This window comes from Callithrix jacchus, chromosome 1 (genome assembly GCF_049354715.1).
Source record: "Callithrix jacchus isolate 240 chromosome 1, calJac240_pri, whole genome shotgun sequence".
NCBI lineage: Eukaryota > Metazoa > Chordata > Mammalia > Primates > Cebidae > Callithrix > Callithrix jacchus.
The window spans coordinates 170,122,684-170,146,200 of record NC_133502.1 but is presented as its reverse complement, the minus strand read 5'-3'; the positions used below and the strand labels follow the sequence as shown (position 1 = coordinate 170,146,200).

Below are 23,517 nucleotides of genomic sequence, written 5' to 3'. Positions count from 1 at the left end.
CCAGGGAAGGAAGTCTCGGCCCCCAACCGCCCAAACGCAGCCCCCGGGATCACACGCATTTCCAGTCGAGGATCCTGTTACTGGAAAAAGAAAATGCTGCTCGCACCTCCCCCTCCGCCTCGTCCTGCCGCCTGAGCTTGAAGGAGAGAAACTTTGCAAAGGAGCTGGCGCCCACCCGCTCGAGGGGTCCCTGTTCCTTCCCTGAGGTCCACCCACTTGTCCCAGCACCCAAGAGGTGGGGAGCCCGTTACGTTCCTGTAAAGGGAAGAAAGAAGTCCGCGGCCAGGGCAGGGAAGGCAAGGTGTGGGAAAGCCAAGATCCACCCTAGGTTACTTTGCCCGCTGCTGAGTAAACTGAGGCACAGCGGGGAAAGAGGTCTGATCTGAGATGCGGAGAAGGATTCCTGGCTCCCCTCTCCCTGCCCATGGCTTAAGAGAAGACCCTAGAGCCTCGGCTTCCCTCGGAGAGGGGAGGACGAGGCAGAAACTGGGAATATGGGTGTCCGGCAGACTCAGGAAGGGGCGGATGAGGAGACCCCCAGCAAAAGGCTGGAAGGAGGATCCCGGTCCCCAGCACCCCAGGGCATCAGGTGGCTTAATGGCCTTGGGAGGGCCTAGGGGTCAGGGGTCGGGGTGACGCCTACCCCTGGCAGGCCGAGTCCGGCTGCGGGAGCGGCTCCTCTGTCGCTGCAGCCGGGGCCGCCTCAGCAGCCGGTAGTAGTAGGAGGACCTCCCGGTGCTCTTCCTGGCGCTGCCGCCCGCGGACATGCTGCCGCCCGCCGGGCACCGGACCGGGCCTGGGCGCGCTCACACGGGCCCCATCGGCCGCTCCGGACCGCCCGGCGGGCGTCCCCGCGTTCTCCTGCGCTCGCCCGAGTAGCTGCCGAGGCCCAGGTTGCCCCACAAAGTCGCTCAAACTCCTCCTCTGCCTCCCGCCCCCTCCCGCTCCCAGAGCAGCCGGCCCCGCGGCGGGGGCTGGGGACCCGGAGGCCGGGCTGGCACCGGCCCGGAAAGTCAGTACGGGAGAAATCCCGGCCTGGAGTTGGCGGGGCGAGGAGGCCCGGAGTTTCCCCGGGACCCCAGACGGGTCCCCCCAGGGTCCTGGCTCCCACCCCCGCCCCGAGGGTTCCCCCGTCGACCTTGGGGCTCACAACAGGCACCCAATCCCGCCAGCACGGATAGACCGCGCACATCTGCTTGTGCGCTCTCCTTAGCCCGGAGCAGGACGCACGCTGGAGGACGGTCGCCTTCAATTAGGGTCCGTTCCTGTCCCAGGCTCCCTGGGCTGAGAAACGACCTGCACTGCTCCTCAGGCCCCGGCCCAGCCAAGTTGAAAGACTCCCCTGCGATTCAGGATACTTGGCTATTATTTACATTTTAAAGGCTGTCCGGTCTGATACACATATCATTTTTCTATCATTAAAATTATGGTACCTGTTTCAAGTACGCAAAAAGTAGAGGCCTGGAGGCAGGGCAGAACAATCCCTACCTTACTGTAGGGACCAGAAACCCTGGCTGGGAGAAGGTCAGGTGCCAATTCTCTCTGTTACATTGGCTGAAAAGCTTTCTCCAAGTCACTCCTCAGCTCAAGAACCTTCCATGGCTCCCCAGAGCACACTGACAATACATCTAAACATCCTTCCTTGTTATTTGGACCCCAAATAATCTTGCCCCAACCAAAGCCCCCTCCAGCCTCACCTCTACTCCCCTTACTTCTCACTTCGCTGTGCTGCCAGCAGGGACTGCCTTCTTCACTGCTTTTCTCCACCTGGCCAAAGTCCACCTTTTCAGGGCCCAGCTCCTCAAGCCTTCCCTGACCAAGGCCCGCGATCTCTCTCTCCGCTCCTTATCCCCTTAGCAACATTCATCGGTTCAATTATTAAGACACCTGCCTTGAAGTACAGAGGGGGAAACTGATGCCTTAGCAAGGAGGTCTTGCCTCAGTCACAAGAAGAGTGGCAGAGGCAAGTGGTCTTAGCCTTAAGGGTAGCGGGTGTTAGTCACCGCAGGTGCCGGAGGCCGTCTCGGGGGTCTTCCTCCAGAACAGAGGGAAAGGTGGGGCCCTGGAGGGGGGGGGGGCGTCTGGTCAGGAATCCAGGCCGGGTTTTGCACCTCACAGGGGAAGCCCCCTCCCTAGCTCTCTCAGCCAGCTGGGAGGGCCCCCAGTCCGGAGGAGCCTGTCTCACAGCTGGAAGCCAGGCGCCTTCCCCGACGGGGGGGAGGGGCAGGAGGGGTGTTTCTCCACCAAACCCAGTCAGAGGTGTCCAGAGCCATCAGCCCCCCTGGTCCCCTCTTCCCGGAATACCGGCCAGTCAAGGGAAGATGGGAAACCGGGGTGCTCAAGAGGACACCCTTAGCCTCCTTTGGATTAGCCCGGGGTGCCCCATTTTTAGTCTTCCCTGGGCCACATTGGAAGAAGAATTGTCGGGCCACACATAAAATACCATCACACTAACTATAGCTGATGAGCTTTAAAAAAAACTCATATGTTTTAAGCAAGTTTATGAATTCGTGTTGGGCCGCATTCAGAGCCATCTCCAGCCACAGGAAGCCCGTAGGCTGCAGGCTGGACGAGCTTGGAGGCATTGCCCGTCTCCTTTGGACAGCAGACTTGGTGCAGGAACTCATTAAAAAGAAGCCGCTGGACAGAGCCCACACGAGTCACTCAGTCCCCAGGCAAGCCGGGGGGCCTTCTTAGCATGCATCCTCCTCTTGCCAAACCGCCAGAACCCATACGGTGGGGCTCCGAGCACCACCCATCCACACCTTGGCACTTCCAGGCATGACTAACCCCCACAGCCAGGTCCACAGGTTCTGGGGGTGAGGAACTCCCAGGAAGTCCTGCTCAGGACAGGGGCACGCTCCTGCTCCAGGGTCTGGAGTTCATCCTGCCCATTTTGTTTCCCAAAGCAGGAACCCTCTGATCAGCCAGGTTCTAGCCCTCCCTGGAGGGGACGGGAGGCTCACAGCCAACTCATTCTTATCAGTGGTGTGGGCAAGTGGTCTTGGCCTGGGCCCTCAACAGGAAGTCAGGACTGTGTGTGGAAGGGAGAGAGGGCAGTAGCTTGGAACTCAGGACCTCATCTGTAAACACAGTTGGGCACCAAAGCTAGGGCATGGTCTCCCCACTTCAGCTTTTCAAGTCCTTCTCTGTGCCTTAGTTTTCCCACCTACAGGGAGAAGCTATGGACCCCCAATCTATGTGCCTTGTGGAGGAAGGAGGGTCCGCTAGTGAAATGGACAAAGCTTGTGCATTTCTGGCTTTGGGATGGGAATGGGCATCGCCAACCAGCAGAGCTGAGCAACTCCATGGGCCTGGGGCAGGTACCCGCCGGGTACTGAGTGGGGAGGGGGCAGGGCAGGAGCTATGAGAGAAAGGTCCCAGGCTCCTTGTCCTTCATCCTGGCCCAGGACCAGGGCAGACAAAGGCTGCTCCCTGCACAGTCTGGCAGGGGACCTGGAATCAATCTTGCTGGGTAACTAGTCCCCCAGTCTGCTTCCACCTCCCACTCCTGTGGCTTATTCCCTCTGAACAGGATTGAACAGGAGAAGCCCCCCTTCCAGTGCCCACCACCACCACTTCCTGCGACAGACCAACAGGACCGGGCTTTCCAGCCCTGCCGATCTGAGAGCCTCAGTACCTATAGGGCTAATGGTTGGTCTTATTCTCCCACCTCCAGAGGGGCTCCTGAATAGGCCTGGCTCCTACATCTCCCAAGTGCTGCTTTAGCAGACACAGAGCTGCAGTCCTCACATCACTTCTGTTCAGTGAACAGGCATATTTCTGGGTTTCCCTCAAGACACTTAACTCAATGGGTCTGGATGGGGCCTGGAAATGTGCATGTTTAGTGAGAAGGGGCTGGGTGATAGGGCTGTCTAAATCAGATCCGACCCACCCCTACCACCAGCACCTTCACATCCCCCTCAAAAGCCTCCCAAGGTAAACTCTCAGGGACCGAGCTGTGTCACAAAGTGACCATCTCCCACCATATCCCAGCCCCCTTGGTCATCCTCCAAACACTCTTTCCCACCTCTGGCCTTTGCCCTGAACCACTGCCACCAAGCTCTTCCCTCTGCAGCCACCTGATGAATTCCTTCTTACCCTTCAGGACCCACCTCAAGCATCCCCTCCTTTATTTTTTAAAACATTTTTAAACTTTTTTATTCCATAGGTTTTTGGGGAAGAGTTGGCATTTGGTTGCATGAGTAAGTTCTTTAGCAGTGATCTGTGAGATTTTGGTGCATCATCCCGAGCAGAATATACACTGAACCCAATTTGTAGTCTTTCATCCCTCCTGCCCTTCCCAATCATTCCCCAAGTCCCCAGAGTTCATTGTGTCATTTTTATGCCTTTGCATCCTCATAGCTTAGCTCCCACTTATAAGTGAGAATATACAATGTTTGGTTTTCCTTTCCTGAGTTAATTCACTTAGAATAACATTCTCCAATCCCATCCAGGTTGTGGCAAATGCCATTAATTCATTCCTTTTTATGGCAGAGTAGTAGTCCGTCATATATATATAGACTGTGATATGATATATAGATATATATCATATCACAGTTTCTTTATCCACTCATTGATTGATGGGCATTTGTGTTGGTTCCACATTTTGCAACTGCAAATTGAAGCACCCCGTCCTTTAAAAGTCTACTCTGACTCCCAAGGAAAGACATCCCCCTGCTGGCTTCTGGTATACCTCACCAGTAAGTTTGAATACTGGGGACACAGGAGGCTACTTGTAAAGACCAAGGAGGGATGGACCCAAAGAATTCCCCTCTAGGCAGAAAGCCATCGGCATCCCTGCTGGAAAAGAAGCAGTGAGCAGTGGCTCACACCTGTAATCCCAGCACTTTGGAAGGTTGAGGTGGGAGGATTGCCTGAGGTCAGGAGTTTGAGACCAGTGTGGCCAACATGTTGAAACCCCATCTCTACTAAAAGTACAAAAAAAAATAGCTGGGCCTGGTGGTGTGCACCTGTCATCCCAGCTACTCGGAAGGCTGAAGCAGGGGAATTGCTTGAACCAGGGAGGTGGAGGTTGCAGTGAGCTGAGATCACGCCATCGTGCTCCAGCCTGGGCGACAGAGCGAGACTCTGTCTCAAAAAAAAAGAAGCAGTGGGTGGCATCAGAGCTGGGCTGAAAGTCCAGGTACATCCTGGGCCAGGCCAGGGCTGGGTCAGCAGGGGCACCAGATGCAAGGAAGGGAGGCTAGCCCAAGGCAGTCTTGAGTCCCTCTGGGGTGTCAGAGTTGAAGTCAGTGAGGAAAGAGGAAAAAAAAGCATATTGCCGAAATTACCCATGAAAAGCCTTACACTACCCATAAAGCACAGTTTTTCCTCCAGTGTTAAGGCAGATTCCCCCATCTCTGCAGCTGAGTACACAACAGAAGAGGGCAGCCTTCATGGACGGGCCATTCTGTACGGGGGTGGGAGGGGGGGATGATAACAGCAACAATGACCAGTTATCTTCAAACACCAGCCTCCCCAAGGGCAGAAGAGATGCTCCTGCGTGGGGCACCACAGAAACCCACGGCTTCTTAACAGAGGAGGGTTACAGGTTTGACCTCAAGAGGTTCGTTTGAGGGTGGAGTTTGGCTTTCATCCTAATCATGGTAGCTGAACTGCATCTCGTACCTGTTGTGCCCCGGGTCCTGTCTCAGCATTCTACCCACATTATCTCATTTAATTTCAGAATAGCCCTAGGAAGCAGATGCTTATTTCTTTTCCCAGAAGAATTGTCAGGAGGCAGAGAGAGGGTATGTGAGCTCCCCAAAGTCACCGGGCTTGGACGAGGAAGCAGGATTTGAACCCAGGGGCTCAAAGGAGTGAAGACCTTAAGGTTGAGCAGTACTGAATGCAGAGATGGGGGAGTGGAAACAGTCTGGAACTTTCTTCAACAGCCAGCTTTGTCAAGGGACAGGAGGAGGCTAGGGGCGACATGAGTCCTGACAGGGGAAGCCTCGGAGCCCACACCAGGCCCCACACAATGAATGGCTGGAAGGCTCAGATCTGTCAGTTTCCTGTTGGGATGAGGGTGGGTAGTGGTGACAGGGGAAGTCCCCAGCCAGGCAGGCCCGCACACATCCGCCTCCCAGGACAGTCTCAAGCTTTCAGTCTCTGGAGCTCTGGACAGGGGTGGGGGGGGCACGGGGGACACTCGTGGTTAAGGTCATGGCCCTCTGTCCCAGGAGGTGGCCTGTCTGGCAGGCAATGACGACTTCCTGCATCCACTGTTCATCTGGGAATAAGGCTGGACCAGGAGCAGAGTCTTCACTAGGAAGATGGGGGAGGCTGGGCCAGCTCACCCCGCTCAGGGAAAGGAATGGACCAGCCCCGTGAGGTCATACTAAAGCACTCCAGGCTGGCCGGGGGACCACCGCTGCCACCGCCTCCCAGACTTCCTCCCGAAAGCCACTGGTATATTTAACAACATCCTTTGCAGAAAACAGTGCAGCCAGGAATGAGATGACCCCAGGCTTGGCTGGCCCTGCCCCTCTCAACACAGGCAGAAATGGGGGACCAGTCAAGCGTGGACATTTGAACATACACAGACAGAGCCTTGGGGAGTGTGAGTGCTTTCCAAATCAAGTCACCCAGGGCTGGGCTGAGGGTAGAGCCCTCGGGAGAGGCTGGGACTCTAAGAGGAGGTCACTGTGTGAGATCTCTGGGTCTCAGGGTTCCATGTGTTAAATGGAGATGGGACAGCTCTGCTCAGCTCACCTCCCTGAGATTCCATCAGTATCTCAAAATCTCCCACATTCCCCAAACCCTCATCTGCAGGTCACGTCCACATCCTCCAAAAACACAGAGAAGAGGACATACACCTCTCCCCTGTACATGACGACAGCCTGTCACAAAACCCCGGAAGGTCAGAGGTAGAAAGAACCTCGAGAGAAACTAATGGAACTGGGGAAGCTGAGGCCCTCAACATCAGCTGCTTGCCCAGAGGACCCTGCCTAACCCATGGCATACCAGGATCTGGCATCAACTCTACCATCACTGAGGGTCTGGCTGGCGCTCTCAGCCCAGCACAGAGCAGTAAGGGTGGGGTAGCACTCCCTGAAGTTGGGGAAGTTGAGGCCAAGGGAGGGAGGGGCTCACCCAAGGTCACACATGGGGCTGGGGATTAGGGTGGGCTGCATCTTGAAATCTATACAGCTGCTAAGACCACCTCTTACTGTCAAGAGCCTGGACCACTTCTCCCAGAATGCTTGTGGCCTTCTGCCCACAGGAGCCCGGGGTTTCCCCACTCCACCCTGGCTGCCCTGAAGTTGAGGGCTCCGATCCTGTGGCCCAGGGGAGGCTGGAATCCACTCTCCAGGCCCCAGCCCCAGCCCTCCTTCCTCACCCCAACCCTAGCAGCCCACATTTCAGCCCAGATGGCCAAGCCTGGAGCCACTCTCGTTGTGTACTTCCTCTCCCTGCCCTGACCCAGAAACGCTGCCAAGATCCAGGTGGGCCCAGGCCCCATTGAGGCCCACAGCCCCTCCTTTCTCCCTGGCCCTGGCCAGGGCTGAGGTTCCATGTCTCTGGGCTTCTTCCTTCCCCCTTGGTATGGGCCCAGACAGTGCCACACCCACTGGGGAACCAGAGGTGATGGCATATGGTCTCAGTGTGAGGTCAGGGAGCCCCCTCCCTTCTCAAGCAGGCCTGCCTGGTCATCTGTGAACCATTTCGTGCCTGGCACTGGCCTGGGTTCCAAGGGAGGGCCTTGCTCAACCCCTGCAGAGCCCACAGAGAAGGACAGCTGAACGGGCCCCGTAGTCAGCTCCTAGGAAGCCCCATCCAGGTCGGGCATTTGGAGTGATAAGCCTTCCCTTCTTCGCTATGTGACCCCAGATCAGTGTCTCACCTCTCTATGCCTCCATTTCCTAAAGTGTGAAGGGGTATACAAATACTTTGTGAGGTTGTGGAAGAGTCAAATAACATAGTGGATCAAAGCCTTGTGTGTAAACTGACCAGCAGCTGCCCCTCCTAGCTTGTTCTTTTCTTCTCTTTTTTCTTCCTTCCTTTCTCTTTCTTTTTCTTTCTTTCTTTCTTTTTTTTTTTAGACAGAGTCTCCTTCTTGTTGTCCATGTTGGAGTGCAATGGCACGATATTGGCTCACTGCAACCTCTGCCTCCCAGGTTCAAGCAATTCTCCTGCCTCAGCCTCCTGAGTAGCTGGGATTACAGGCACCTGCCACTGTGCCTGGCTAATTTTTGTATTTTTAGTAGAGACAGGGTTTCACCATCTTGGCCAGGCTGGTCTCAAACTCCTGACCTGGTGATTCACCCACCTTGGCCTCCCAAAGTGCTGGGATTACAGGCATGAGCCACCATGCCCAGCGGAATCTGTATTCTTAAAAGAGCTTTCTAGCGGATTTCTTGGGGAGCCACCAGCTAAGATAGTTCTGGACTCAGCTTGATGCCTTTTCAACCTCCAAATGTGCCGATCGTGGTCCCACCCCAGGGACTTTGCATCTCTGGTTCCCTAGGTCTTCAGATGAGCAGCTCCTTCCTGTCATTCAGGCCCCAGCCCAAATATCACAGCCTCAGAAACCTTCCCTGGACACCTCATCTAAGTGCCTTTGCCCCAGTCTCTCCATGATATCCCATTGACCTGTATTTTCTTCCACTTATTGATTCCTGAAACCAATCTGTGTATTCGGATGTTCATTAATTTGTCTCCCCAAACTTTAATGAGGCAGGAACCTTGTGAGTCCAGTTCACAGCCGTATGCCCAGTGTCTAGAACAGCACTCAATAAATGTGTGATGAACACAGACAATGAAGGAAGCTGGGCTCAAAGCTCCTATTATTATTATTATTATTTTTTTTTTTTTTTTTAAAGAAAAGAAGTGGACCAGGTGGGGTGGCTCATGCCTGTAATCCCAGCACTTTGAGAGGCCAAGGTGGGCAGATCATGAGGTTAGGAGTTTAAGACCAGTGACCAATAGGGTGAAACCCTGTCTCTATTAAAAATACAAAAATTAGCCCAGCGTGGTGGCGTGAGCCTGTAGTCCTAGCTAATTGGGAGGCTGAGGCAGGAGAATCGCTTGAGCTTGGCAGGTGGAGGTTTCAGTGCTGAGATCTCACCACTCCACTCCAGCCTGGGTGACAGGGTGAGACTGTCTCAAAAAATAAAAATAAAAAATAAAAAAAATAGAAAGAAAAAAGAAAAGAAAATAAGCAAATAAGCACTTTGGGAGGCTGAGGCAGGTGGATCACCTGGGTTGGGAGTTTGAGACCAGCCTGACCAACATGGAGAAACCCTGTCTTTACTAAAAATACAAAAAATTATCCGGGTGTGGTGACACATGCCTGTAATCCCAGGTACTCAGGAGGCTGAGGTAGGAGACTCACTTGAACTCAGGAGGTGGAGGTTGCAGTGAGCTGAGATTAGGCCATTATACTCCAGCTGGACAACAAGAGTGAAACACCGTCTCAAAAAAAAAAAAAGAAAAGAAAAGAAACTGTGGTTCTAGCACTTTGGGAGGCTGAGACAGGAAGATCACTCGAGCCCAGGAATTTGAGACCAGCCCTGGCAACACAGTGAGATCCTATCTCTAAAAAAAAAAAAAAAAAAAAAAAAAAAAGCCAGGTGCAGCAATACAAAAAAACAGGAGGGGGGATCAGGTGCAATGGCTCATGCCTATAATCTCAGCACTTTGGGAGGCTGAGGTAGTTAGATCACCTTAGGTCAGGAATTCGAGACCAGCCTAGCCAGCAACGGTTTAAACCCATCTGGAGGCTGAGGCACAAGAATTGCTTGGGCCTGGGGGTGGAGATTGCAGTGAGCTGAGATTGCGCCACTGCACCCCAGCCTGAGCAACAGAGTGAGACTCAGTCTCAAACAAACAAACAAAAACACTTGCCCAGCATGGTGGTATGTACCTGTAGTCCCAGCTACTTGGGAGGCTGAAGTGGGAGGACTGCTTGAGCCAGGGAGGTTGAGGCTAAAGTGAGCAATGAGTGTGTCACTGTACTCCAGCCTGGGCAACAGAGGAAGACAGTCTCAAAAAAGAAAAGAAAAGAAAGAGAGAGATAAAAAAAAGAGAAAGAAAGAGAGAAAGAGAAGGAAAGAGAGGGAAAGAAAGAGAAAGAAAGAAAGAAAGAAAGAAAGAAAGAAAGAAAGAAAGAAAGAAAGAAAGAGAAAGAAAGAAAGAAAAGGGGAAGAAGGGACTACAAAGAGGAAGGGGAAGGGAAGAGGGAGGGGAAGGGGAGGGGAAGGAGGTAGGGAGGGGAAGGGGGAAGGAGGGAAGGAAGGAAGGAAAGGAAGAAGGGAGGGAGGGAAGAAGTGATGAAGAGGAAGGGGAAGGAGGGAAGGAGGGAAGGAAGGAAGGAGAAAAGGAAGGGAGGGAGAGAGAAAAGAAAGCCATGGGACCAGGAACAAGTGACCTACCCTTTGGGGCCTGGTGTGACATATGGATGGCAGGCTGGAAAGTTTACTTTTGAGTGGCAGCTGAGGATGGTCAGGAGGCCAAGGTGCAAATCTTGGCTATGAAGGAGCTGGCACAGAGTTTGCACTTGGTGAATAAATGGATGGATGAAGAAATGTCTTCACTTTGCTATGTGCCTTTGAACAAGGCTTCTCTGGTTCATAGCCCCAGCCTCCTCTCCTGCAAAATGGGGTTGGCCTGGGTGGGTGTCCAAGGCCATTGGGTATTGACATTCAGGGCCTCTGTGTCCAATCTGGAACATAAGTGGGAGCCACAGCTGGTGTTAGAGGAGAGGCAAGCACTGCCACGATTCTCACATTTATGGCCTTTCCTGAGGACCCCCGCTAGCCCATAGCTGGCATCCTAAGGCCATGTAGGTGGGAATTAAATGGAGCTTCAGCCATGCTCACTTCTCAGATCCGCTTGGGAGCAAGAATAATCGAAGCCCTGCCCCTATCCTGGGAAGAGCATTTTGTCTGGAAATTCTACCAGGGAAACAAGGAAGGGCTGGGGCCCTATAATTTCTGCACCTGCTCAAACAGGAAGTAGCGGAAAGTTTGGGGCCAAGGAAAACAAGTTCAAGGTCATCCTAGAAATCAGCATCGCCCACAGCTAGGGACTCATCGAATCCCAGGAGGAGCTCTCTTGGCGATTAATGAATAACATAGACAGATGGGGTATAAAGAGGGGATGGCCCAGGACCCTCTAGCCTGTCACCAAAGGCTTAAGAGGAAGCAAAATTCACCTAGTCTTGTCTAGCATACCTTTAGTGACGGGGAGCTCACTACCAAACCAGCCTCGCCCACCTCCCCCCTCCCCTGCCAGCCCTTCCCCTGAGAGTGAAGCTGCCTTCCCACAACTGGAGACTGCAGATGGCCTCAAGAGAACTAGTGGTCAGCCCACTCTCAAGTCAGAGGTCAGGAGGCTCAGGACTGACCCAGCCCCACATCCGTAGGCCTGCCCACGGGTTCCCAGCAGCAAAGGAAGCGGTAGCATGCAAAGTAAGGAAGGGCCGATGCTGGGCGGGCTTGGGGAGGGGCCGACCTCTAACTAATCCTCATTTAAAAGCCCGGAGGACATGGTGTGGGGGGATTGGGGAGGCCTGAATCTGCCCCAATCCCACTGAGAGCCCTGCAGAGGCAGCTTGGGTGACAGAGGCCCTCTCCTCTTCCCCTGCAGCCTCTTCCCTGGGAGGCTGTAGGCAGTTTCATGATGTTCTGGGCCTGCTTTCTCTGACGTCACATTTCTTGTGTCCTCCTGATGTTCCCTCTGTCTTGTCACCCCCTCCCCACCCCCCCGACCCAGGCTCCCATACAAACACAGGCCTGCCTTCCAGCCCATCCCCACAATTCCCTCTCCCCAACAGTGAGCTCTTTCTTTTTTTTGAGACAGAGTCTTGCTTCGTCACCCAGGCTGGAGTGCAGTGGCGTGATCCCAGGCTGCAACCTCTGTCTCCCAGGCATGTGCCACTACGCCCAGCTAATTTTTGTATTTTTAGTAGAGACGGGGTTTCACCATATTGGCCAGGTTGGTCTCGAACCCCTGACCTCTTGATCAGCCTCAGCCTCTCTAAGTGCTGCAATTAAAGGCGTGAGCCAAGGTGGGGTCTTTCTAGATCCCTGCTGCCAGGCCCAGGCCCACACAGCAGCTGGGAGTCCTCAGCAGGTGCTGATTGGTGCTACCCCCTGCTGGGCTATGGAGCCCTAGGATAAAGTCCCCTTTGCCCCAGGCATCACCCAGGACTCCCAGGTCTCCTGGGGCTATCCCCAGGGAGGACACTTGAGTGGCTTGGCATGGGGTTCCAGTCTCCCAAGCAACTCAGGCCAGCCTCCCCCATGCCCTCTGGGCTCCTGTTCCCCTGGTGCAAAGAAGTGATGCCCAGAACTTCAGTTCTTGGAATTTAGGACGTTTCAGTCCCCTGGGATATGGATTAAAGTGTGGACACTTGGGCCACCCAGCGGAGTCTAGGTTAGCCAGTCTGGGGAACAGCCCAAGAGTCTGCATTTTCCATCAGCAGGCGATGGGCCCACAGGTGATTCTGAAGCAGGTCATCCATGGGCTGCACTGAGCCTCACTCGCCCACCTGTTGCTCTCTCAGACTCTGAGACCACAGCCCCTGATAAAGACTTGAATCTGCTTTGTCCACACTTCAGCCTGTCCCTTTTTTTCAGTACCCCAAGTGCTACAGGCAGGGAGATGTTATAAACCTCATGGTACAGATGGGTAAACTGAGGCCCCAAATGGAGAATGCTCAGTTTGCACAGTCCCTGACCCATAGTGAAGCCCACAGCTTCCGCCTCCCTTCCCAGGCTCCCCATGTGGTCTGGATTCTGGGGCCCAGCAGGTCATCTAGGGCCAGGCAGCAGCCCTGACTGGCACCCTTTGTCCTGGTCCCTGTGCCCTCTGACCTCAGCAGGTCCTGGGCTGATTAAAATATCCCCTTACAGCTCTGATAGGCATGGTATCCCCTTACAGGGCAGAGAGGGACACTGTCGCATCTGAGGCGATACAGCCAGCTGGGCGCTGTGCTCTGGCCACCCTCGGGAGCTGCACACTGCTAACACAGGGAGATTAGAGGACTTTGGCCAGAAGGGTTTGCAGGAACCTGCTAGGAGAAAGCAAAGCTCAGAGAGGGAGAGCTGCCCAGGATCACTCAGTGCATACTTATCAACCGCAATTCAGCACTTCCCCTCTGCCAGGCAGTGTCAGTTCAGCCAGTCCGTCTAACGACCATAAGCAGTGAATCCTATTACTCTCCCACTTTACAGGCACAAGAATTGATTAGGGGCAGAGACAGGATTCAGTCCCATGCAGCCTTGAGTCCAGTTCTAGCCTAGGGCAGTGGTCAGTGGATACAGCCCCAGCCCCTCTCTTCTATCTCCCCTCTTACCACACCCTACTCCTATCCCTTTCCCAGCCACCCTGGCCCCCAGCCCTCCACTGCTTCTCTCCTTTGTGTCTTTGCTCCCATCATTCCCACCTCCAAGGACACAGGACATGGGGCAGGCTTTGTAGACTTCGGAGGCTGCTCTGTGAAATGGGCTATTTTAAGCCCCAAATTCCAGCTTGAGGCTGTCCACCTCATCCCTTCCTTGACATCTCCCAGAACCAGGACATCACCATCTCTATCTTTGTGGACCTCCATCCCCCCAAAATTTCCGCCCAGATCCTCCACTGCCTCCTCAGTGTGTGGTTCTCTTGAAAACAAGCAGGGTGAAATCTGAAACACAGCCCCTGCCTGGCTGCTCTGGCCCTGCTGCTGGCCTTTGGACACTCTTTCTGGCTCATCTTCCCTGCCACAGCCTCTTGACCCACCTGCTGACTCCCATTCACTCTTCCTTTCCAGAAAAACCACCTCTCTCCTCTCCCAATTCAGCGCCTCCTCCACGGCCCTCCTGCAACACTCTCTCTGAGCTTCCTGCACCTTTCCCCCAGGAAGCCCCCCTGCCAAATGCAATGTAAACACTATGGAAATCGTTGTATTGTTTAGGTAATCACAACAACGAGAAAGTCTGTACACGTTCAGTACAGATGCAATTTTTTCTGACCATCTTCAATCCTCGGTTGATTGAACCCACAGATGCAGAATTTGTAGATTCGGAGGGCCAACTGCATATTTTTTGATGATTCATCTCACATCTGTCTCTCCTGGCACACTGCTCTCCCGGAGGGTCATAACCCAGTGCCCAGCTTGGCATCGTCACATGGCAGCTGCCAGTGGGGGAGGGGGTGTCACTGTTGCGTACATAGGAAGTGTGCCCATCAGAGCCCCTCGGACCCCAGGGCCTTGTGCATCATGAAGCTGCCAGGCTCACAGCAAAACAGGGCCAAATGCTGTCCACCCCCCACCCCCAAACAAGTCACTGCTCAGGACTTCTTAATTTTCCTCCCCACAGGTTGCAGGGCTTCTCATTCTGTGATTTATAGCCCATCAAATAAATTCCCCCATTATCTTTCACATGCAGCGCCCGGCTTCGCTGCCATTTAATAATACATTTGGCTTGCTGGGCCTCTCCCGGGAGAAATCTAAGGCTTGGCTGCAATTCGGGGGCAGGCAACGTGGAATTCCAAGGGCTCATTTCAGACCCAAATCTTCAGCAGGTCTGAGCCTCCTGCTCAGGGGCTAACTGGGCAGGGTCCCAATCCCTCTTCTCTCCCTTCCTCCCAACCACTGCCTGAGATATCTCAATGTCCACTGGAGCTCTAGGGCCAGTTTGAGAGCAGGGAGACCCTGCTACTTCCCCCACTAGACTCGGTGGTTTCAAGGCTCCACAGGCATGATCTCAATCTACCTGTCCAATTCCCCGAGCAAGGCAGAAACCCATCGGAACTGTCTCACAGATGAAGTAGCGTCTCTGAAACACAGGGAGGTTGCCCCAGCCTTGCCCACTCCACTCCGTGCTTCCTAGGTTCAGATGCAGCCAGCAGAGAGTTCAAGGGTATCCTCTGTGTCGGGCACTGTGCCCCGTGCTTGACTTGAATTGTCTCATTGCATCCTCCCAATAGCCTTCAGAGGGAAAAGGTGCTATTATACCCATTTTACAGATGGGGAAATCAAGCCTCAGAAACAACCAATTTCCCTAGGCTCCTCCAGGAAGCAAATGGCAGCTCCCTGGGGGAAAGTCTTGCTGGAATGAAGGATGAGAAGGGGCTGGAGGCTGCAGAAAACTCACGGCTTCGTGCAGAGCCCTGCATTACAAAACAGAGTGTCAAGAAGGCAAGGAGAGCTCAGGGCTTTAGGATCTGACAGTTCAGGGTGTAAATCCTCCCCCTAGGAGTTCTTAGCTCTGTGACCTAGGCCAAGCCCCCTAACCTCTCTGGATCCCAACTCCCCGCTCTGTGGAATCTGAATACTCTCCTCCCAAACTGTCATAAGACTCGAATGAGACAGCACTCAGGAAGCTGCCTGGTGAACTGCCCAGTCCTGTGCTGTTTCATTTTGGCTTGTTAGAACAGTGGAATCAAGACATGGTATAAAGACATGCAAAGACTCCTCCAGGCAGACATGGAACTGGCGGCTCAGAGCCAGGCGGGGACCTGGGCAGAAGATGAGGTCTCCTCCTCAGCCCACAAGCTGCTTACCTCACTCTGGTGCCAGGCACCTCCTGCCCAGGCTTGGGAGAAAACAGACAGCCCTCCTGCTCCTGAGAGCACAGGTCCCAGCGTTGCTCAGCTGGGGAGGGTGGCGAGGACTGGGTGAAGGGGCATTCCAGGCTAGCCTGGGCCAGGCCTCCCGCCTCTCCTCCCGCCCAACCACCAGGTCTGCGTCCCTCCTCCCTCCTGCTCCTGAAAGTTTCTGCTTCCACTTTATAGTTTCCGTGGCAACCACTTCTCTTCCTTTGATTGTTTCCTCCTTCTCAGTCACTTTGCCATCTTATGCTAAAGGGAGAATAAAAATGGCCAGAGCAGGAGGTCTGGCCAGGAGGAAGAGGATGGAGAGTCACAGGGCTGGGGTGGGGGTGACCTCTGCAGGGCAGCCCTGGCCCCTCCCTCAAAAGACATGTGAGGCCAGCCACTGTGTCTCACGCCTATAATCCTAGCACTTTGGGAGTTTAATGCGGGTGGATTGCTTAAGCTCAGGAGTTTGAAACCAGCCTGGGTAACATGGTGAAACCCATCTCTACTAAAAAAAAAAAAAAAAAAAAAAAAAATGCAAAAAATTAGCCAGATATGATGGCATGTGCCTGTAGTCCCAGCTACTCGGGAGGCTGAGGCACAAGAATCGCTTGAACCTAGGAAGTGGAGGTTGCAGTGAGCCAAGATGGTGCCACTGCACTCCAGCCTGGGGGGGACAGAGCAAGACTCCATCCCATCCCCGCCGCCGACCAAATAGGCATCTGAACAGGGAACTGTCCCTTGGGAAGGTCCTCCACAGCAGGGCCCCTCAAATGTGACTCACCTGGGCAGACTGCCTGCCAGGCCCTGCAGAGGATGCCCACGGCGTGTTGTCTTCACCCAGAGTGCTCTGCATTTGAACAGCCTCCACCCCCAAGCCCCACCCTGTCTAGCTCTGGGTGTCCATTCTCATCCAAGGCTTTGCTCCCATCTCAGCGCCCTCCTTCCTGAGGTTGCCCTGCTGTGTCCTAACCTCTCTCTTGAGTGGCCCTCTTCCCTGCAGGCAGGCCATGCTGGCAGCAAAGCCAGTGCCACTTTCACTCCGTTTCTAGGCCCGGCCCCTGCATGGGGCTAAGCACACAGTAGGTCTGCAGGAGGTGACCTTGAACCTATGGCCAGGGAGACCAGGGTTCCAGTTCCAGTTCTACCACCAGCTAATTGCGAGCCTTTCACGAATTCACTCTAGAACTTGGCGTTCCTGGTGGTAAAATAACGATGGAATTAACTTCCTCACCGGATGTTGGAGACTGAAAATGGTCTGTGGGAGGTCTGAAAGAGCCTGGAAATTTCTGAAGTGCTGTACCAAGTCCAAGGTTATTTTTAGGCACTGAATCAGTGCCGCCCAATGAACGGCCCCAAGGTCTCCTTGACCCCACACATGGCTCTCTTTCTCCACCTGCTGACCTCCTGAGGCATTGACCGGCCACACGGAGACCTGGCCTCTGTAGCCCCCTCCATGCCATAATCACCCTCTGCCAAGAGTCCCTAGCACACACACACATGCACATGTACACATTCACAGATAATACATGCACACGCACACACACACGCACACACACATACATGCTCACATGCGCACACATGCACACATACTCATGCACACACATACATGCACACATACTTGCACACTCACATGCACACACACATGCACCCACACACATGCAGGTCTGAGGCTGGGTGGGCCGAACTGACACGCATGGCCCCACGGCATCAGGCATCAGACCTGATTGGTGTTGGCTGTTCTGGAGGGCTGGGGGTGCCTCCAAGGCCCAAGTCTGCAGGGAGCAGCCAAGCCCATGGGGTGAGGATGGAAGTGGATGAGCAGCTTCCTCACAGCCTTGCCACAGGTGGTGGCGGGGGCAGGGGCTGAACCGACAGGGCTGTCCGATGCCTTCTTCTGTTGCCACCATCTGCTTCCTTTATAGGCTGGAGCACCAGGGCCAGGGCCAGGGGGTCTAGGTAGGGTACCCAGTTACGCCGCCGGGAAGTGCTCTCCCCAGAGAAAGCTGCTCTTCCTTCCACACTCCCACAAAGGCCTCCTCCTTCCTCTTTGGCGCTGACAGTGAACTCCACCCCCACTGCCCACCCATTCTCAGACCTGTGCGTCACCTTCCAAACTGCTTACCGAGGCTGCACCTGCCCAGGCTTGTGCTAGGGTAAGGCTGCTTTCTAGGCACAAAGGGACACCTGGAGCCGTGCTGGCTCAGGGTGGCGTTCCTGTGTACACTGTGGGGGGCGGGCATTTCACCCTCCTCCAAAGACCTGAAGGATTGAAGGGCTTTGAGCAGATTCAGAGAAAAAAGAAGACTTGTGAACTGTCAGAACCAAGAGAGTAAAGGCAGGGTCAACTGTGGCCGGCCGGGGCCTCTGCCTCCTCCACCTCTCCTCTTTCCTCACCCTGCTCCCGTCTTAAAAGCACAGGATTCCCACATTGTCACTGGGAAGCCAGGCCATTCAGCTCCCACCCTGGGATGCACAGGAGGCACGTCCTAGGAGCTGGCATGTGAAGGCCAGTGCAAGTCCTAGCACGGTCCCTGGAACACCCTCCAGGAACTCTGTGTCCCTCTGTGTCCTAAGAGGGCTCTGACACAGTCCCTGTCCTCAGAGAGCCAACAGTCTGGTGGGACACAAAGACTTCCAGAGAGACTCTGGAGCAAGAGCCCAAGGCAGAGGGAGCACAAGGGAGAAAGCAACCAATTTTGACTGACAGGGCAAGGAGAAATCAAGGAAGCCTTCACAGAAGAGGTGGCATCTGGGCCAAGACTTTGAATAGGGCTCCAAGAGGCTGAGGGTGTTAAGGAAGGGAGCAGCAGCCCCAGACCCATGGCAGAGACCTAACTTGACCTCCCTTATCCAAATGCCATGTACTTAGACCGTGGTGAGGGTTTGGGCCTGGCGGACGCTGTCCTGACGTCCCCTTAGCTGAGCCTTAAATCTCCCACAATGATCCAGAACGAGGCATATCCAGGCTAGCTCCTGTGGCCAAACCCTGGGGCAATGTTTGTCCTGGTCACTTGTCTCTGGGCAATGGCCTGAGAGTACCAAAGGGCACAGAGCCCGCCAGGTCTTAAAAGCCTAATGAAAAGAGTCTCCTCAAGTTCCCTGAGCCACCTATTCCAGGATTTCACACCACTCTACGGTAAGCCAGGAAGTCCTTCCCCCTATCTAACCTACATCTCTCTTGCTGAAATGTACACCTACCTTGCTTTGGAGACACAGGAATAACAAAGCAGAGGCGCTGAATGGCCTCACCAGGCGCTCTGTTTGCAACAGAGGTGATTTCGTTGGGGGGTGGGGGGGTCAGTGGGCAAAGACACAACCCTACGCTCTGACAAGAGAGAACAAGGCCCTCATTGTGCTCATGATTAATTTATAGGCCTGGGGAGGGTCTAGCGGGGAATGTCCTCTCTCTGGGCCTCGAAGGCTTCCCTGACCCAATTTAGAAGCTGCGTTTATTGTATTGTTCATGTCAAACCTTCCCAATGAGGTCTCTATTCCCAGCATGCTCGTGAATTTTCTGGGAGTTTAATAGTGCACAATCTGAGAACCATTTATTAAGGAGATTAAACCCCCAAATATGCTTCCACATACTTTGCAAAAACACAGCAAATTTATTCTCCAGCATCAGTGGGCTCTCACAGCCCGAAGCAGCTGGAACCCCTCAACCTGGGAGACAGGGGAGCTGAAGCCAAGCAGGGATGGGGAGCCCCTGAAAGGATCTAGGGGAAAGTGCACATGAAATTCCAGGAACCCAATTTCAGCCCCAGTGTGAGCAGGGCCCAGGGGTGAAGCTGCGCCCGCCAAAATCCCCATGTTCAAAACCCCATGTTCAAAGTCTCCACCTTTGTCACGCCACCTTGTCCACGGCATCCTGCCAGGGAGGCTCCAGTGCTCACTCACGGTGGGACGCTGGGGTAGACACTTCCTGCTCTGAGCTCCCAATGTCACTCTGAGCCCTGCCTCATTCACTGCACCTTCCTGACCCTGGGAACTCCTGTAGGAAAAGAACGGGTTTACATGGCACCAGAGGTGTCGGAATGAGATGGAGTTTGTGTTTGACCCTTCCTGGGGGGTGGGAGTCTATACTGGAGGGGCCAGAGGAGGCCTTGCTAAGGGAGAGCTGGGTAGAGGAGGTGAGAGCAGGGGAGGAGGTGTCCTGGCCCCAGCCCTTTGGGTCAGCAGGGAAGACAGCACCTGGAGACCTGGTCTGTGCTCACACACCAGCTGCAGAGACCCGGTCTTGGTGCTGATCTGAAACTTCAGGCTTGCCTTTGTTTGTCCCTGCATCTCCTCCCGTCCACTGGGTCACCAGGACCCATCTGTTTTATCACCGGTAATAAACACAATCACAGCTATGGCATGTCCAACGCTTACTCTATGCCAGGCACTGTGCTGAGCTTTAAATGCCTCAGCACATTTCATGCTTGCAGCAATTCTGTGAGACAAGTGCTGCTATCACCACGCGTCTCAGATGAGCAAATGAATTCACAAGCATAACGGACACGCCCAAGGCCATGCAGCTAGTAACGTGCAGAGGCCAGGATTCAAGCCCAGCGGAGGTCTGAGCCTTCTGACCTTCCACCTCATTCCATGGCTGGGACAGCCCCCATCTGTCCCCACAAGGACCCTGGGCTCTGTTCAGCTCTCCACACTCCCCGTCAGATGGCTGCCCGGTCTCATCACTGGCCACCCAGCCTTCTGCATCCTCTCCCATCATCTCTCCACACAGCAACCAGCGGGTCTATCCTCAAACCCAAACCTGCCTGCTCTGGTTCCCCGGGGTCTTTGCCTTGGATTCCAGGACTTTAATTTCCACCTCCCTCTGCTCTCTCTCCTGGACATTCCACTTGAAGCCTGCTCCTCCCCGTGCACCACTCACGCCCCAGCCTTCTGGTCTCCGTTTCTTTGCTTAGTCTGGTCCCTCTCGGCCTAACCTGCTTTTCCCTGTCTCTTACATCAAAAATTTCAAGACCCAAACCCAATGCCACCTCCTCCATGAAGCCTTCCCAGGATGGCCAATCAGGTCCCAGTGGTGGAAGTGACTTCTCCCTCCTCTGAACTCCTGACAGTGCAAGGGGCTGTTCAGCCCTTTGGGTGACTCGCCCCCTCCCACAACCAGGCCAGAAGCTCCTGGAGGGCAAGGTCCTCTCTCACCAGGAGCTGCTGTTCCCCAAAGGCTGGCACAGAGCTGGGTACAAAGAGCAGCCTAGCCCAGTGAAGACTCCAGTCCGTTTGACAGTCGGACACCTCCTCCCTATCTGTGTAGCCCTCAGCCTGTGAGGGCCCCTCCTGGGGCTCCAGCAGAAGTCCTTTACCTTTCTTTGGTGCCATGGACCCTCTGGGCTCTAGTAAGGCCTCAGGACTTCCTCTCAGAAAAATGTGTTTAAATACATAAAACCGACCAGGCTCGGTGGCTCACACCTGTAATCCCAGCATTTTGGGAGGCCAAGGCAAGTAGATCACCTGAGGTCAGGAGATCTAGACCAGCCTGGCCAACATGGTGAAACGCCTTCTCTACTAAAAATACCAAAATTAGCCAGGTGCAGTGCCGCACACCTGTAGTCCCAGCTACTCAGAAGGCTGAGGAGGAGAATCACTTGAACCTGGAAGGCAGAGGTTGCAGTGACCCCAGATCGCATCACTGTACTCCAGCCTGGGCAACAGAGCAATACTCCATTGAGAAAAATATATAAATATTAAAAATAAATAAAAATACAAAAATTAGCTGGGTGTGGTGGCACATGCCTATGACCCCAGCTACTCAGTAGGCTGAGGCAGGAGAATGTCTTGAACCTAGGCAGCGGAGGTTGCAGTGAGCTGGCATCACACCACCGCACTCCAGCTTGGGCAACAAAGTGAGACTTCAGCTCAAAAAAATAAATAAAAATACATACATACATAAAATAAAATAAAAATACCAAGGGTTACAAAGGAAACCAATTACACTGAAATATAGTTATCAAAATATTTTAATGTTATAGCAATATATATGCTTCTTTACTAATGCCTTCAGAACATGATCTGGGGCTAATAACTACTGAATTTTGTAGTATGATGAACAGAAATGTTATTTTAGGAAACCCATGAAAACTGAGTATCTCATGTCTTATTATTATGAACACAATAATAGGACATGAGAGTTTCTGCGATTCCTGTGATTTCTGCAACATCATGGAGCAGCTAATGCCGCTGTGATTGGTCGCCTACTTTCATAATTGCAGGAATTACCATTGTAATTGTAATGAGTAGTTAGTGAAAATAACAGTGGGATTCTTTTTTTCCTATCCAGAGTTTGGACACTCTGGATTCCAGCCTGAGACTCACTGGGTCCTGGAAGCCCTGGTTAAGAAGCCTTGGCTGAGAGGCAGGGGCTTAAGGGAAAAGGGGATTTGTCTGGGAACCCAAATTCTGGCCTCTAGCTGGCTGCCAAGGCCCTGACCTTTTCCAATCCTCCATCGCCACCCGCCTGCCTCAGTCACATCACAGAGGAACCCAGCCTGGGCCCACAGCCTGGTTGTCCCAGCTTATCTGAAGACCCTCAGTGGGGTGAGCTTAGCAGAAGCCTCCAGAGAATGATGCCCTGGAGCCAGTGTGCCCCAGACAGCTCAGCTCAGGGCTTCAGGGACCCTGGCTGCCTACCAGGCACTTATTTTACTTCCAGAAAGAGCAAAGCTGACAGGTAATAAATGGCCGAGGAGGGCTGGAGTGGGCTCTGACTGTCTGCCCGGCGCCTGCCCAGCCAGCCCGCCATACCCACCACCACCCTCTCGGTGGGGGGGGGGGGGATGAGAGCACCATTAATTATCCCGGAAAGGGCGCCGTGAGGACACGCCCAGTGCTGCTTGGGGACTTCATCTCTGGCCGCATTTTCTGAGAGAACCAACAAGCCTGAAGCCTGGCTGTCACCCCCACCACTCTGCCAACAGCCAGCGAGGCTTTCCTCCTCCCTGGGTACCCCAGGGTGCCTTCCAACTTGGATCCTGCTCTCAAAGCCTCTTCACCTGCCCAATGTCCATAAGGAATTGCTTTTTGCAGATAGGGCCCCCAGCTGGGCAAGCCCCTAAGGTGGGACCCAAGAGGGAAGGGGAATCTGTCCCATGATTGCTGTCGCCTTCACCAGAACCTCGGGTCTATGACTGAGTTTGTAGGGTTCTACTAGGGAAGTGTCTCTGGTCTCACCCAGACACTAGGGCCAACTCTAGCCATCATTCCAGGCCCAAGTGACTGGATTACCTTCAGGTGTAACCACACCTGTTACCTTATGCAGGTTGGGGCCAACCACTCTCCAAACACAAGCTCAAGCAACCGCCCCACTAGCCCTGTGAAAAAGGAACTGTTATCACCACATTTTACAGACCAAGTAACTGAAGATCAGAGACGGCAAGTGACTGGCACAGCTGGTAACAATGGAGTCAGGGTTTGACCCCAGCCTGTCCAGCTCCAAATCTCCCCTTTAGCAGCTTTCCGGCCAGCAAGTGGTCATCCTGTAACCACAGGTGGCCAGAGTCCCTGTAAATAAGGTTTGCCAGGCCCTTCTGCCTGACCCTCTTTTCCTCCCCTGCCCCTGCCTAGTGGCTCCCTTGGAGCCCAGAGACCCTGCCTCTTCATTCTTAAACCCCCACTGGCCCCAGTCCCACCTCTTCCGGGAAGCCTTCCCTGACTGCTCACACTCTGCAGATTCAAAAGCCTTCCAGTGCCTCCCACCCTTAGCATAAGCTGTCAGCACTGGCCACCAGCAGTGCCTAAGTTCTTTCCTTATCACCTCCAACCACCACACCCGTAGCCAGGCCCAGGTACCCTGTAGGGTCTCTTTTAAGCCTGGAGGAAGATCTTGCTAGAAGAAGATACATGGGTGACCCCATGGCTTGTGCCAACCTTCCACCAGAGTCAGGGTCTGTTCACACCTGAGGAGAGGGTGTGATCTGCCTCAGGATCACTAGAATGGGGGGAGCCCACCGAATCCAGTCTGCTAGGATGGCTAAGGGG

At 54.0% G+C, this 23,517-nt stretch overlaps 1 protein-coding gene across 49 annotated transcripts in view; it reads right to left on the bottom strand.

Moving 5' to 3' along the window:
- The window catches only part of DAB2IP (DAB2 interacting protein), a 211,232-nt gene that overhangs the window by 129,517 nt on the left and 58,198 nt on the right, over positions 1 to 23,517 (bottom strand). For 13 of the 49 annotated variants that reach the window (XM_035256365.3, XM_078375559.1, XM_078375567.1 and 10 more), the window contains exon 1: positions 644 to 909. The exons of the other annotated variants lie outside the window; for them this stretch is intronic. Coding sequence is in view for 8 of the 13 variants with exons in the window: in XM_035256247.3 (XP_035112138.1) it covers positions 644 to 767 (124 nt within the window). In the remaining 5 variants the exon portion in view is untranslated. Of the gene's footprint in view, positions 1 to 643; positions 910 to 23,517 lie in introns of those variants that run through there. 49 annotated transcript variants of the gene reach the window in all.